Here is a 16,586-nt window from a genome sequence, read left to right as displayed (position 1 = left end):
AGCAGTTGAGGACAACAGCCAATTAAGGACACCAGAGCTCTGTATAAGACAATCAAAGATATCAAAGGAAGCTTCTGTGCTAAGCTGGGCGTGATAAAGGACAAACAAGGCAAGGACCTCACTGAAGCCTCAGAGATAAAGAAGAGGTGGCAGGAATACACAGAAGAACTGTACAAGAAGGACCCGAATGTGCAAACCCAACATAAGACGGTTGTGATTACTGATCTCGAGCCGGGCATCCTGAAGAGTGAAGTTGAATGGGCCTTAGCCAGCCTTGCTAAGAACAAAGCTAGCGGAATTGATGGCATTCCAGCTGAGTTGCTTCAAAACCTCAACCATGACGCTGTTAACATTCTGCATACATTATGTCAGAAGATTTGGACAACCCTGCAGTGGCCACAGGATTGGAGGAGGTCAGTTTACATCCCCATTCCAAAGAAAGGCAGTGCCAAATATTGTTCCAACTACCGCACGATCGCGCTTATTTCGCATGCTAGCAAGGTGATGTTGAAAATCCTCCAAGGTAGGCTGCCGCAGTATGTGGATCGGGAGCTTCCGGACGTGCAAGCTGGGTTTCGCAAGGGCAGAGGAACTAGAGATCAAATTGCTAACCTTCGCTGGATCATGGAAAAAGCAAGAGAGTTCCAGAGACCCATCTACTTCTGCTTTATTGATTATGCGAAAGCGTTTGACTGCGTAGATCACAGCAGATTGTGGCAAGCTCTCCAAGAGATGGGAGTTCCAATTCACCTCATCTGTCTCCTCAGGAACCTGTATGAAGGGCAAGAGGCCACAGTCAGAACTGGGCATGGTCTTACTGATTGGTTTCCGATCGAGAAAGGAGTGAGGCAAGGCTGCATACTGTCGCCCTGCCGATTTAACCTATATGCAGAGTGCATCATGAGGAAGGCCGGTCTAGACGAGTCTTCAGCTGGAGTGAAGATTGCAGGAAAACGTATCAACAACCTTAGATATGCGGATGATACCACTTTAATGGCAGAAAGTGAAGTGGAACTCAAGAGACTTCTGATGCGCGTACAAGAAGAGAGTGAGAAGTTTGGGCTTAAACTGAACATTAAAAAGACAAAGATCATGGCGTCTTGCCCTATCAAGTCCTGGAGCATCAATGGACAAGAAGTGGAAGCTGTGACAGATTTTCTGTTCTTGGGCTCCAAGATTACCTCGGAAGGAGACTGCAGCCATGAAATTAGGAGACGCCTGCTTCTGGGAAAGAGAGCCATGGCTAGCCTTGACCGCCTAGTAAAGAGCAGAGACATTAGTTTGCCAACCAAGATCCGTATAACTCGTGCTATGGTCTTTCCAGTTGTGATGTATGGATGCGAGAGTTGGACTGTGAAAAAGGCTGACCGCCGAAAAATTGACGCGTTTGAATTGTGGTGCTGGCGAGGACTCTTGAGAGTTCCTTGGACTGCCAGAAGATCAAATCAGTCGATATTGTCGACCATAAACCCTGACTGCTCATTGGAGGGTCAAATTTTAAAGTTAAAGCTCAGCTACTTTGGTCATCTGATGAGAAGAGAGGAGTCGCTGGAGAAAGATTTGATGTTGGGAAAGGGTTGAGGGTCGCCGGAGAAGGGGTAGGCAGCGAACGCGATGGTTAGATGGCATCCTCGAGGCACTGCAGATGAAGTTATGTGATGTTATGAAGATAGTGAGAGACCGGAAAGCGTGGCGTGACATGGTCCATAGGGTCACGAAGAGTCGGACACGACTGAACGACTGAACTGAACTGAAGGCTTTATAAATTAAAACCGGAATTATTAGTTACCTTACCTAAATGAGCGTGTCCACCTGCGTGAACAAGAGCATGAAAATAAGAATAAAGACAGCTGTCGACTAAACGTTTTTTTTTTTTTTTTTAATTTGCCAATTCTTCCCTGCATTCTAACAGAGTGGAACTATCCAATACTTGCCGCGTCCTCATCCTTTCTTCATATATTGCACGACTGCAATTTTGTATCGCGACAGAGCTGAAATGTTTGCACTCTTTATCAGTTTTATGATGTTGTGAAGAGGAAGAAGTGAATGGGGAACATTTCAGTCAGTGGCGTCGTTATCGCTGCACGTGTTAGAACCTGACTGCGTTCGCTGTCGCTGTGTTCGCCACTGATCTGCCCAGTCCGAGTACCTCAATAAACCGCCATCTTACAATGTATATATCTTGTACAATGTGTACTGTCCATCACAGTGCTATCGTTGAAGTATTGCAGTGTTTATTATTCACTTGTATAATGCACGTATTTTGTACATTGCAACGACAGCCTGCATTTCATCATGATGCATAACTTCGCCCCCTGCAATAATGATCAGAAGGACGCTGTAAAATCTTTATAAACCAATCAATAAATAAAATAATAGCAATGATTAAATTATAATTATTAATAAAGTAATATGAATTTATAAAGTAAATATTATTATATATTAATATATAATTAATTATACTAATAAATTTACACATATCTCGCTTTTTTTTCTTGTTTAAATCATTTCATTTTACCATTATTATTACTGCAACATCAGTACACATAACAAGCACACATAGAAAGCCCACACCGCAACCGCCACAACACGTTCACTGAGTCCTCCTCTAACCCGCTTGTTACCATGCAACTACTATCAAACACATTGGTAAAAATTGTTGGAAAGCCTTTTCTTTCTTTTTTTCTTTTTTTTTTTTTTTACATTCTACAGCGAACGATTTAGAAAGACCTGCCCATGGATGCTTGCGGAATTAAATTTTTGCCCACAGAAAATGATGATCGGCTACCGCTGGTCATGATCACGGTGTTGGGCCTGTACAATATTTGGCAATCCATGGGAGGCTTGCATTCATGCAGACAGTGATGTGATGACAATAAGGCAGTATTTTCGCCAGTGCGTTGGTTGGAAGCGTTACTGACGTCCAAGTCACAAGACCCACTGCCTGAGTGGCTTCCGAGAATGGAAGCGTTGTTACACATGCGCGAAGTTTAATGAATCACGCAGCCCTAGAAGGCGTGGTTTCTTAGCCCATGTTCTGTGTGTCAGGTATCATTTTGCTCGTGTAAAATGAGGGGGGGGGGGGGGGGTCAATAAAGAAAAAAAAACCCTTCTGGTCTATGCGTTGCGCGCCCGTCTGGTATGCAGAGGGCCTGGGTTCTAGCCCGAATGGGGACAAATTTATTTCATTGTGTATATTTAAAAGCTTTATTTTAAATGTGGGGTGTTTGAAATTCCCGCACGAGGTCATGTGGTTGTGACATCGTAACCCTGTTGACCAATCAGGATTTTCCCGCGTGACTAGACCTTAAACCGACTGCTTTTCGACCGATCGAGCCGTATACGCCATGCGTAACAGAGGCTACCTTGAACAGCGCAAACTCGTTTAATTCTTTCCTTCCTTTTCTTTTGTTTGTCCTTTCTTTATGCTTCAATAAAAGCTCTGCTTTATCCGGCATTCGGTGGCCAGTAACGCTATTAGATAAGTGATCTAAGAATGTTGCTAACCAGCCCCTTCCTTCCTCATCGCTGATCATGAAGCGCGGTTTCGATGTTCCCGCAAAATGGGCCGACGAAATTGCTGAGACTATGCTGGCCGAGGCGTCGGCAGCTAGCTCACTTCAGGATGCTCCGTTCCTTCCAAACGCGTTTAGTAGAGCTAGTACATTACGAGAGCGCCCTATCACGTTCTCTCTCTCTCTTTTAATATTTCGCGGGCCTTCTTAAAATGCCCGAAAAAGGGGGCACGTATGAGAAACGGTGGCAGAAAAAAATTGGGTAAGCTATTTCTTAAGCTCGTCAACGGAACACAGTCTACCCTAAAGTAAATATTACAAGTTGTTCATATATATTTAGTTAATTATCTAATTAGGTTGAATTAAAGGTATACACTCTGAGGAGCGCTACGCAACGGGAAGCAATGTTGGTTTCCCACCGTTGCGGTGCACCACTTTGGTTAAACCCCAGTCGGAAAAAACTACAGAAAATTTTCTGATGTTACGACAGAATTTCTGTCCAGTTTTTGACGGGAAACCTGTTGTGACAACAGAACATTCTGTAGTAACATCAGAAATTTCTATAGTTACAACAGAAAAGTGCAATAGAACTACAGACAACAGAAATATATTGCAGAAAAACTACAGAACTACAGAAAAGTACTACAGAATTACAGAAAAACCTGATGGTTACGATAGAACTACAGGATATTTTGTCGTATTTTTGACACTGTTCTGTAGTTTTTTTCGACTCGGAGTATAGGAGTAGATGGTTCATAAAGTAGTTACTGCTGTAGAATCTGCAAGATAAGGGAGATAAACGGGGCGGTGAGACACAGACAACAAAGCCCGTGTTCTCTGTATCATCTCCATCCGTTTATCGCACCGTAACTTTATATGTCGAACTTTATTGCATCTTTGTATGACCACAAAAAAAGGCAGACAAATTATTTCCTTTCCCGAAACATTACTGTCAAGCGTGCCGTTTCGTTAGCTGCAAGGCCCCATTTTATGGAGGCGTCAATAGTGACAAAATACCGTCTAAAATGAACTAAACTTCGTTTATGCGACCATTTAAAAAAAAAAAAAAAAAAAAAAAACGATCATTCCGCAGTTTGCGCAATCTGTGCCATCAGTATGCCGACTCCAATGTGAGCGTTGTGTTAAATGATCCTAATGAAGCAATGAGCCGGTATTTCTAATCAGAGGGTCAAACCCTGCAGTACGTACAGCCAACCGCAAAAGTTGACGGGACGCTGTAACGCTGAAAACCTTTTGTCCGCAACGTCACATCAGCCAGTCACCTGAAATGCCTCCGAGTATTATGACGGAATGGGCATGCTACAACCATCAGTGTAGGTAATACAAGACGCACGAGGTTACGCAGCAGTAAATCTGGTCCCGAGCATACGCGACCCGTAAACTTTTTCTCCCAGCTGTACACCGGGACATTATAGCCAGATGAAACGCCTCCAATAACTGAAGCCCACTTGTGAAAGCGCTCTCAAAACCACAACCGCGACCAATCGGAACCAACTGAATTCCATTATTACCTCTAACTGGTTCAAACTAAGGCCGTTAAACAACAGCAACAAAAAAAATACACACCGCGTTCAGAATAAGTGATCCTCGTGGTTACGTAATGGCTATGTCTCACCGGTCGTCAGTTGGCTCCTCTCGACGTGCAGTGGCGGTGGTCGCGGTAGCAGCGCCGGCCGGGAGAGGCTCGTAGTTCTCCATCCCGTCGCCCAATGAAACTGGCATCGGAAGGCAGAGGAGAGCTGCGGAAGCAAGGTGCCCCGGAGAAGCAGCGGAGAGGGCAAAAGATAAGGCGAGACGCAACGGAACGCGGCCAGTCAGCTGTAAGCTGTATAAGCGAGAGAGGGTGATGCGCAAGCGGTTTGCGAGGGATTACCGTTATCTAAAAAGCGAGCGAGAGTGAGTGCACAGACAGCGGCCAACTGTTACAGAATCCAGTTGGCAACGAAAGGAAAGAGCGCGTGTCACGCAGCTGTCGCTACACAGGACTGCCCGCTCCGGTTTGACGGGCGCAAACAAAAAAGGCAAATTTGACGCCGTCTCCGTTAGCGTGCGTGAGCACAGCCCGTCTGTAAAGCATAGCCTAGGGGGAAACTTGCGACGGGACGTTACGTAATGCGGTCGACCTCTGCAAGACAAACGATCTTGAGGCCGTCTCCTTCCCTCTATCGCCCTCCCCCGCCGCGGTGGTGCAGTGGTTAAGAGGCCCGGCTATACTGTGCCGGAGTACCTGGGTTCGATCCCGACAGCCGGCGGCTGCGTTTCGATGGAGGCGAAACGAAGAGGCGTCCGTATGCTGTGCAATGAGAGTGCACGTTAAAGATCCCCAAGTGGTCGAAATTACTCCAGAGCCCTCCACTATGGCTCACATTCCTCTCTTTTTGCTTTGACCCAGCCGGGGTGGCGCAGTGGTTACGACGCTCGACTACTGTTCCCAAAGCCGCGGTATCGAATCCCGGCCTCGGCGGCAGCTTTTCGATGGAGGCGAAAAGCAAGGCGCCCGTGTGCTGTGCGATGTCAGTGCACGTTAAAGAACCCCAGGTGGTCGAAATTTCCGGAGTCCTCCACTACGGCGTCTCTCATAGCCTGAGTTGCTTTGGGATCTTAAACCCCACAAACAAACCAACCAATCTCTTTTCGCTTTCATTCCCACTTTCCTCCCTTCCCTTACGGCGCGGTTCAGGTGTCCGCAGAACAAGTGTGGCAGATACTGCGTCTTTCCTTTCCAATGAATCAATTATTATTATTATTATTATTATTATTATTATTATTATTATTATTATTATTATTATTATTATTATTATTATTATTATTATTACACTGCTGCCTTCCGAAAAGTGGTTAGGATGATCGACTGCTGTGCCCAAGGACGCGTGGCCGCTTTTAAATTGGAAGCGAAAACGAAGGCACCCGTGTGCAGGTGGTTGAAATCTCCGGAGCCCTCCACTACGGGCGTGGCTCATAGCCTCTGTCGCTTTGCGAAGTTAAATCCCATAATCTAAACTTCAGTTTGTTCGCGACTATTATAAGCTTCAATATTATCACGTGACAGCTTTTTTTTTTCATGCCCACTTCAAGGTCCTCAATCAGGATTTTGCTGAGCGCTGAATAGAGGCACGGTTTCGAATATATTATGTTGCGCTACAAACAGGTCGCAGAACTTTGTGAACGATTGTAAAATGATTCTACTGCGTCATTCGCAAGAAGCACACTTGTAGTAAGCGATAGCGTTCGACTCTTGCTCAAAAACATTGTTGCCCAGGTGGACCTAAGCCCACGACAACATTGCCCAGAACACTATGCAAACTTGGAGCATTGTATCTTTTCATGCCCTGTCGCCCTCCAATCTCCTCACTTTCCACACCCTCCTCCCCCAACGTGGCGGGCTTGGTTAGCCTCTGACCAGCTGCAAGATCAGTTGGCCTTGGTGACCATGGCCCAGGACATTCTTAACGCTTAATGCAATGCGTTTAATAAAGTTGTTTCCTCCTCCTCCTCCTATGGGCCGGCACATGTCACTGCTCCGGACACTGTGCGACCTTTCACGTGACACCGGTCACCCCGGAAGTGGGTGATGGAAGCAGGAGTGCGATACAGATCTTGTTGATATCACTATCACTCTTCGCCTATAGGGAAGGAGGGCGGACGAATAATCTGTGATCTTTCATTTTGCTTAGCCTGTAGGGTGTCCTGTTTGCCTGCTCCGCTCGGCCGCATTGTAATCACTTCCGAAGTTCAGGGTGTATTCATCACATGCCGCCATTAAAGGGCTTATTCTTCAGGACCTCGCGGGTCGCAGGCCTACCATGTGCAGGACGTGCAGGTTTACCCTATAGCGCTTTGGTGAATTATCTGCCCTCTGGTACAACACATCGGGCTTTGTATTCACGCAAAGCATATATGGTCGGGACTAGGCGGTCGCTTTTCGGTGGAGGCGGAAAGCAAGGCGCCCGTGTGCTGTGCGTTGTCAGTGTACGTTAAAGAACTCCAGGTGGTCGAAACCTCCGGAGTCCTCCGTGGTGGTGCAGTAGTTAAGGTGCTCGAATTTGTACACGAGGATGCGGGATCGAATCCAGGCCGCGGCGCCCGCTTTTCGACGAAGGCGAAAAGTAAAGCGCCCGTGTGCTGTGCGATGTTAGTGCAAGTTAAAGAACCCCAGGTTGTTGAAATTACTCCAGAGCCCTCCACTATTGCGTATCTTATAGCCTGAGTTACTTGAGGACGTTAAACCCCACAAACCAGACCAAACCAAAATATATGGTCGGGAGGGGAGGGCTGATCGCGTGCCATGCCCATGACCACGGTGCAAGATATCCTATGACCCTGGTGACGCCACTGCTCGTAATAAAAGCCCTATATCAGGCATAGCAGTGAATCAAAGTTAAGGAACATAAGACGGACAATGATGCGTACAACACTAGCGCTAAATAGCAGCTGTGAATTATATGTTCATCTGGAAGTTGGCGCTCGTGTTGCCTCATTGGTAGCCTTGTGTGTGAGCTAATTTGTTTTGTTTTTTTTTAATGCGTCACAAACTAGCCAGACATGCTTTTCGTGCCCGGGCTGCTTGCAACTCCAATCGCCAAAGGAGTTACAGATAACCGACGCTGTTAGACCGCTCTTTTCGTTACCGCGGTGGCATATTTGTACACAGATGATGATCCCACAGGGAACCTGTATGGCGTGCTGTTGGAGGCAGAAGTTGTGTATACCAAGTGCAGCGTAGTCTAGCTGTTCTTACAACGCTGTTTGGTGCTTTGCTTTGAACAGACGCCTCACGGATCGAAACGAGCACAGTGACAGAAGCGCAGGCAAAACCCCGCCTAATCGCCAGTCTCAACAACAGGCGCAGTCGGAAAGCGACGCCGCAAAACAGTTAAACCGAAACTCGCGATATATACATATACAACTTTTGCTCACAACAGCGCGCGTGCACCGTGAGAACGCCAGAGATATGTGATACTCGCCGGAAGCCAGCTCGCCACATAAATCTGCAACAAAGCCTTCCCACATTTCTCCTGTCTTGCTGTGGTTTATAGGCAGGCCCGATATTGTGGCTCGTTCTTTGCAAATATATTTTTACGATGTCTGCCGGAGATGCTTCCCTTCGATAAGCAGGGTCCGGTTGAAATGCGACTTGGCCCATATTTTATTTGAAGGACAAAACAGACTTGCCTCTACTTTGTAGCGTCTTTCCATGCGTTGAACCTTGCCACGCGGTCGAAGAGGTAAAGTTATTCTTCCGCATCTTCGTCTGGATGGCCGCGTGTATTTTATTTATATTTTTAATTGTATTTACAGGATACTGCAAATCTGATACAGCCCAAGCAGGATGGGCAAAACTGAACAAAAATCGCATTCAAAGCATTAAGAACAATAGTGAATTTCAATTAATACAGTGAATGAAGAGCAGGTCTCCAGAATATAGAGACAGATTTACACGTTAGCAAGCACATTTAAAAAGACAATTTCAAGTAACCAGTTCCACTCTGTGATATTTCGCGGGAAATATGGATATTTATACTGCTTTGTTTTAGTAGAGTAGGGAGTCAAGGTGTAATTATGGTGGATTTGTTCGAGTTACTGATTGTGTAACGTAATTGTCTGGGAAGATTCCTAATATTCTATGAAGCAGCAAATGAAGAAAGGTTACCGCGAAGCTTCTATTCTAATTTGGAGCAGATGTATTTGATTATCTATCATTAAAGCACATGGAGAGTCAATTTTTCGGTATTTGTTATATATAAAGCGCACTGCACGTCTCAGTACTTTTTTGATCTGAAATGTATTTCTTGATGTGCGCATCCCACACCATATCGGCGTACTCAAGTTTCGACCTAAGGATTGATGTATAAGCCAATTTCTTAACGTCACTTGGTGTGCCTTTGAGTTTATGCCTCAATAAGCCTATACTTATTTTTGCTGATGACGTATATACTTGATGTGGTCAGTCCCACTAAACTGAGAATTATAGTCCCACGGTATTTTTAAGTTGTAACCTCAGAAATCTGACTTCTGTTAAGAGAGCAGTTAAATATCAGAGCTTTTCCTTTCTTGCTTTCACAGAGATACCGTTTTTTTTTCTCCATATTAATCACCATACCATTTGTAACACCATTTCATAACATCGTTAAGGGCAGTGTTTAGCATGGCTTGACCAGAAGATGAGTGAGTCAGCTTAGCATTTAGACATAAGCAAATTGACTGTTATTAACGCTTGTATTAATGGCAGATACTATATAATTAGCATATACTAAAAACAGTAAAGGGCCATACGCTTCCTTGAGGAATAGCCAGGGAAAAAGGAAGATGCGACGAACAGGCGTCATTAATCTGCACAAATTTGCATCATTAAATGATCGGCAATCCAGTTCTTTAAGGCTAAAGGAATTCTGGTTATTTTAAGCTTGAAAAGCAATTTATTGTGCATAACCTTGTCAAAAGCTCTAATAAAATCGAGAAAGTCTGATTCTACTCAGTCTGGGTAAATAAGTATAGTGCTAAAATTATGAATGGCCGTAACTAACTGTGTACTAGTAGAAAATTCTTTCCTGAAACCATGTTGGCAGGGGTTTAAAGCTGCGTTACTGTTTAATACATAATGAATATGTTTAGCGACAACATGCGTAAGCATTTTACAGACGTAAGGGAAATAGGACGATGGTTGCTCGCATAAAGCATGACTCCTTTCTTCGGGAGGCAGCGAAAAGGATGATAGTGACACAAGAAAAATAATGGTCCAGAAATGCGCTAATGACTCTGAATAGCGGCTTTTATTTTAATAGCGGTATTATTTATGCAATACCTGTTTTCATGAATAAACAAACTTCTTCTAAACTTCTAAAAAGATGCGTTCGGGACATTGTCGGGGCCAACGGAAAATTTGGGATCTAATTGTAGCAACTTTTCCAGCACACCTTTACAGGAAACAAATTTCATTATCATCCGATGGATCACATTAGAATTCGGGATCATCATCTTTAGAAAACACGGGGTGGAAATACTTGTTAAAATGTTCAGCAATAGTGTCATGACATGTGACATTTTCGTTAAAAGAAGCTGGTCAATAGACCTACGAGTGTCTCGAATATGATTCCAGAACTTCTGCGATTCTTCTTTATAAACAGTCGAAGGCTTTCACTAAAATAATGTTGACTAGCCAATTTCATGCTATATGACAGCTCAGCTTTAAGGTTGTTCAATATTTCAGAATTTGCCGGCCTTTTCCGTGAAGGTTGGCTTTCCTTTTCAAATGAATAGTACACCGATGTTTAGACAATGTACGTCGAAAGAAACCCTGCCGGCGCAGCTATTCCGAGTATTTCAACTCTTCTACTACGCACGCTTACCTTTTCCTGTTCGCACTACCGGGAATAAAAAAATACCCCATCCAACCAAGCGCGCCGATCTGATGAAATAGCCCCAAATCTGGCGCCCAACGTGGGGAACTTAAAATCAATGACTGGCCGTTCCACTTTTACATGCAAGGCTCGTCGAGACAAAGGTCAACAAGAGGTTACGGCGGTGGCCCAGGAAAGCGCTCCGGGCGATTGAGATCCTGCAGATACGCACTAACGCATGCGAAGTCGCCTCGTCGACTCTCCTGTATGCTCTAAGGAAATGCGCGCGCTTCAAACCGACCATGAAAAATCGTGTGCTGAGCCAGCATAAGGCCTAGCAGGAAGTCGCCAAGCCGATACATAAACGTCTAGTAGAGGTCCTGACTGTTCTCTTTTTTTTTTTTCCACCTAGCTCATCAGAAAACCTGTCGAAATGTTCCGTTTTCACTCACCGTTAAATTCCTGTCCAGAGAGAACCAAAATGAATATAACGAAATAACAGTACCAGCGTTCAAAGGTTCGAAAAGATGTTGTTTTGTCACCACAACTTTGACGTGACGTTTACGAAAAGCAATCAGAGCGGATCAGTCACGCATACAACTCGGCTGTATATAGCTCTTATGTCATCACGACCAGGACGTCATGAAACAAATATAAAGGATTTAGCTTGGTTCATGCGGTTTAAAGCTCCAAAGCGACCAAGCTATGAGAGACGCGCATCGAAATAATGCTATCACTGGCCACTACAACACTAACAGCAGCCAAAAATCGTATATCGGGCACAGAGTAGCGGGACGCGGCCAAAAGAATAGCAGCTGAGGAGCAGAAATGGAATCATTTCGTAGCAGGCATGTCAGCATGTTGGAGCAACTTGAGAGTCTGCGGTCAGATCATTAAAACCATAAAGGCCTCCACAAACCTATTCGCAATGTAACGCAGAAATGGTACCAGCTTATGTCAGCCCCGTCACGTTTCGAGGATACTGAGCAGCGTGCCAACACCGATACTGAGGGAACGGCGCGTGACCAGCGCGCAATTTCAGCGTATACTGGAAGCACGTAGATACGAGCGTGGGCAATATGCTTAGACGTCACGCATTCTAAGCGAGAAGACATCTACAAATAAAAAAAAATCGATGACACTTTGGCGACCAAAGTGATAAAAGGCGAAAGCCTGAGTGCTGCATTCTGCTACGCGACTGTTACGCATGTAGCGATGAATGCTGCTTCGAGTAAAGCGAGCGACTACTCTCACATTCTGCGAGTGCATTTATTCAGCGAATTATGCTTGGCAGCGACGAGATCGCGCTCCTTCTTCGCAGTTGTTCTATGTTTACTGTTGTGTGGTTGATTTTACCAGGTGCGCGGCATCAATTAGCAATTATTAATTAGGTACGCAACTGGCGCTATATAGTAACTAATAATTAGGGTACAATTTATAATTGTTAAGAAACTGGTAATTAAGTAATGTTTAATTAGTGATGGATTGAACAATAACCTAGTAATTAGATATTAATTAGGTATTGCAGTGATTATTTATATATCGATAATTACTTAGTCATTGCTTGGCATATGGCCATATTAAGGCACGCATTCGAGCATGCTGTGATGCTGCTTTGTGACTGGTCGAGACCTCCACGACGTCATCCCGTCTCGGCCAATCAGGGCCGCCGCAAAATCGTGACACTTTTGTTGACAAGGATGAGGCAATAAAAGGCTCTAGCCTTAATAAAAGCTTTGAGGCGTCAAGCAGTGTTCGAGATGGCGCGACTGGCCGAAGCGCGCGCCCGATCGCCGAAGCGTGATTGGGTGCAGTTAAAAGAAACCGAAACTATGCCACTGATCGAACTTTTCGGACGTCCAGAACTCCTATCGTCGCAGTGCCCGCTAGTGGCGCCGTAATGACTCTCGATGGTGCCAAAGCACCGTTTTCTTCCCCAAATAACATTACCGAACACGTCGATTCCACGAAGTCTCACTTGGTCACTTAACATTAACACGATAATTAACAATGCTAATCGCATGCTCGGTTATCTCCATCGTAAATTTTCTTCCGCCCCTAGCTCTCTAAAACTCATCTTGTACAAAACACTAGTCCGTACTAAACTAGAATATGCTGCGTCCATCTGGGACCCACATTGTGCCAACCTATCTCACGCCCTTGAAATGGTTCAGAATAACTCCGCTCGTTTCATCCTGCACAACTATCATCGTACTGCTAGTATTTCACCAATGAAGCGCATTTTAAACCTCCCTTCTTTGGCGTTTCGTCGTAAACTTTCGCGCATTTTTTTTTTTTTCATAAAATATTTCACACTTGGCCCCAGATTCGTACCGCACTCATTCCCCCACCTTCATATATCTCTTCTCGACTGGATCATGAACACAATGTTGGGATTTCTTTATTCAGGACACAAACATGCTGCTAGTCTTTCACCCCTCGTACCTCCAAGGACTGGAACCACCTTCCCGCTCCGATCGCCAGCATTGAAGACATTGATCATTTTCGTACTGCCATAGCCAGTATTGTATATGTTGTCGACTGACTTGTCTGCGTTATTTTCTATTTGCTTGTTATTACGTTTTGTACCCTCTACTCCCCTCTGTAATGCCTCTGACCTTGGGGGCAAAAAAAAAATAATAAAAAGATGAGCCATTAACTGTCGTGACAGTTATGAAATACTGCAGCCAGTGCACGCCGCTTGAAATCCAGGATGGCTGGCCGTGAGAACAGAAACAAAACAAAACAAAAGATCCCATGATTTCTGAATATTAACACTGATCGAATATATAGAACAAGTGTGGCGCGAATGAATAGCAATCACTATCCCAAACTATTTCTAATGCTCGGACACCCACGGAAGCCGCGACATGAAAGGCAAAAATAAATCGGGTCGTGCTTGCTCGGCCATTTTTACACAATTAAGTAAGAGCAATTTCGGTCAATTTAATGCCTTGGGCGCAGCATGGCGCACAAAACCGTATTTGTATCAAAACAGCACAATAAGCACAGCCGTCCCACGACTGCCTCCTACACACGTCTCAGTAGCACTGTTCATATTGTGACATATATGCCCTGCATCGCTGGACGTAAAAGAAGACAACGATCAGGAGGAGTGACACAGAAGACGACAAAGTGGCAGCAACGTTCAGTGCTAGAAGAAGGTTAACGCTGCTGTGATTCTGTGCTTTGTGTACTGCGTCATCCTGGACTAACCTTCGTGCACTAACCTTGCCACGTAACAATATGTACGAAAGAAAGATGAGGAAGCGACCGGCAGACCAGGTGGCTTATGTAGACGCGGTGTGCGGACAGCACGGGGCGGCTGTATCTGCGATGGTCGACGGGGCGGTAGCATCAATGGTAGCGGCTTCGAGCCGCACGAGAGATGCCAGCGCGGCGGAAGAGTTGGCGATAACGCTCGCTTGCGTCGGTACCAAGGCCAGGACAATTTTATGTGACAGCAAAAATGCAGTGAGGAACTTTGGGGAAGGAAGAATCTCGGAAGAGGCCGAACGCGTCCTCGAGGCGAGGCCGATAGAACGTAATATAGAGATAATATGGATTCCAGCGCACAAGTCTATTGCAGGAAATGAGGCTGCACACGAGCTTGCCCGAGCTCTCTATCACCGGGCGGCCGTAGAGCAGCCCTCTCGAATAGACATGAAAGATAGCTTTGATTTCATACAACGAGATCACGGAACATTATAAGCTGAGCAGGAAGGTCTATCCGCCGCCAGACCGTTTCCTCGGAAACGAGGAGGCAATTGCGTGGAGAAAACGACAAGGGGAAAATCATATAAGCCCCTTCTGGGTATACATGACAATCTCTAAAGAGGAGAAAGACCAGTATTGCATAACATGCGGGGAGAGGGGCACTCTCGACCACGTAATTTGGGAATGTGCTGGCAGCCCAGGCGCCGAGCAAAAGATAAAAGATAGAAGCCTGGGAGACCTTACTGCGGAGCGAGAACCGCGCTCAACAGCAACACGCCATCCGTCTGGTGGCTGAGGCCGTGAAGCAACAATGTGTCTTCACCAGACCTTTGTTTGCGAGGCTCCTGAGTAGGGCTCCCTTAGGCCTGCGTACTGGGGGTCAAAAAAGGAGTTTCACTTCGGTGGAAATAAAGTTTTGATGATGATGATGATGTAACATTACAGCTTTGCTCGCGCACTCTTCAAGATAGGGCTTTACTTCCGTACGGAAGACGAGTGCGCCGCTGCGGGGGACCCTAGCGACGCCACTGTACGTACAGTGGCGTCGCTAGGGTCCCCCGCAGCGGCGCCTCCTCCTCTCCCCCCCCCCCCCCTTCTCGCCCCCCCCGTATTTTAGCACCAGATCGCAACTACCTTTGTACCTCCTCTGTATTGATCAGACTTGCCATTCCACTGAGCAACAGGCATTCCGTGCCTTCCGACGTTTTGAAAGTGCGAGTTGGAACCGATGAACGAGAAAGACGGGATATAAATGAACAAGACAAAAGGCTACCGGAGAGATACTGCCAGCGGTCCTCGCTTGGGAAAGGAGAGTGAACTGCACATACACAAAAAGAGGCGGTGGTGTCGTCTAACACGGACCCGCGCAAGGGTTTCCGATCGGTGTCGGGTTAATGCTGGTGTTTCGGGTACACATACGTACACAGGCCCGGTCGAATGTTAAAATGGCGCGGAGTCTCTGGCATAAACTAAGACACTTGTTTTCAAGCACTCCTGAAAAACAGAATAATTCGTTCTACGAGATCACACTTGCCAGTCAGTGTCTTAGAGGCACAAATGCGCGCCTTGTCGTGTCTTTACATAAAATTCATTTCGCTCTTGGCCTCTTCCTCCCGCTCATTGCCCAGCTGCACACCCCTCGCGACGCCACTACTTCCGTGTATACAGCCAGTTCCGCCGAGGCTAATGTATAGCAGCAGTGATATCGGTAATTAAAAACAGCCCCCCCCCCCCCCCCCCCTTATTTTTCCTTCTGAACTAATAAAGTGGGCCGAACGAGAAAAACAACCAAATTCTGACTCGTTTTTTGTTCTTCGCTTGCTTTCCCGCCATGGTCCAACCAAAGAAGGGCAAGGCTTCTTTGTTCCATCGGCTATTCGCAACATCACAAATAATAAGGGCGACCTGGGACAGTCATGATCGTGATAGCTTAAAATAATTTCTGTCTAGGCTAGTTGCTATCCGTTCATCTGCTTAAAGGCGCCCCAGTCCTGCCTTCCTTTCTCGTGTCAGTGTTTCGCGCCTTTAACTAAAGATTAGCCCTAAATATGCTCCCGCCGTTGATGGCAGCCCAGCGTCGGCGACAGGAGCTTAGATGCACAATCAGGTAGTGCGCAAAACCCTGATTGGTTCAGGTCGACCAGCAACCTGCGTCAATCGGACCGCCCGCTTTCTGGCTGCGGTCTTTGGCGAGCCAATCACAGGCCATTCCCCTTGAGATCATGCGGGTTTTACGATGCTCAGAAGCGGAATTCGCGCTAAAGACAGGCGCCCGTGGCCGCCGCGAGGTGCGAAAATGGCATTTTTAAATAATTACAAATTATCGACTTACTTTTGAGGACTATTGCGAGGCATGCAAGCTTAGTGGAATCTGGTCTACACAATGCAAGCACTGGATAGGCACTTCTGTAACTCCCTTTAAGGGACCATTTAATGCCCCTGTCACACGGGCACGGCTGAACTCCTTTCAACTCCCTTCACCCAAGGTCTTTATCTC

At 45.9% G+C, this 16,586-nt stretch overlaps 1 protein-coding gene across 1 annotated transcript in view; it reads right to left on the bottom strand.

The window, feature by feature from the left end:
- The window catches only part of LOC146189761 (uridine phosphorylase 1-like), a 33,934-nt gene extending 28,555 nt beyond the window's left edge, over window positions 1–5,379 (bottom strand). The window contains exon 1 of the mRNA XM_084604524.1: window positions 5,152–5,379. Coding sequence (XP_084460650.1) covers window positions 5,152–5,258 — 107 coding nt within the window. The 5' untranslated portion in view covers window positions 5,259–5,379. The remainder of the gene's footprint in view (window positions 1–5,151) is intronic.
- Between the last annotated feature and the right edge of the window lie 11,207 nt (window positions 5,380–16,586).

Source organism: Amblyomma maculatum, chromosome 5 (assembly GCF_055883805.1).
Source record: "Amblyomma maculatum isolate TAMU_Amacu chromosome 5, ASM5588380v1, whole genome shotgun sequence".
Classification (NCBI taxonomy): Eukaryota; Metazoa; Arthropoda; class Arachnida; order Ixodida; family Ixodidae; genus Amblyomma; species Amblyomma maculatum.
Note: the sequence above shows the minus strand (reverse complement) of the source record. Positions and strands in the feature narration are given on the sequence as shown.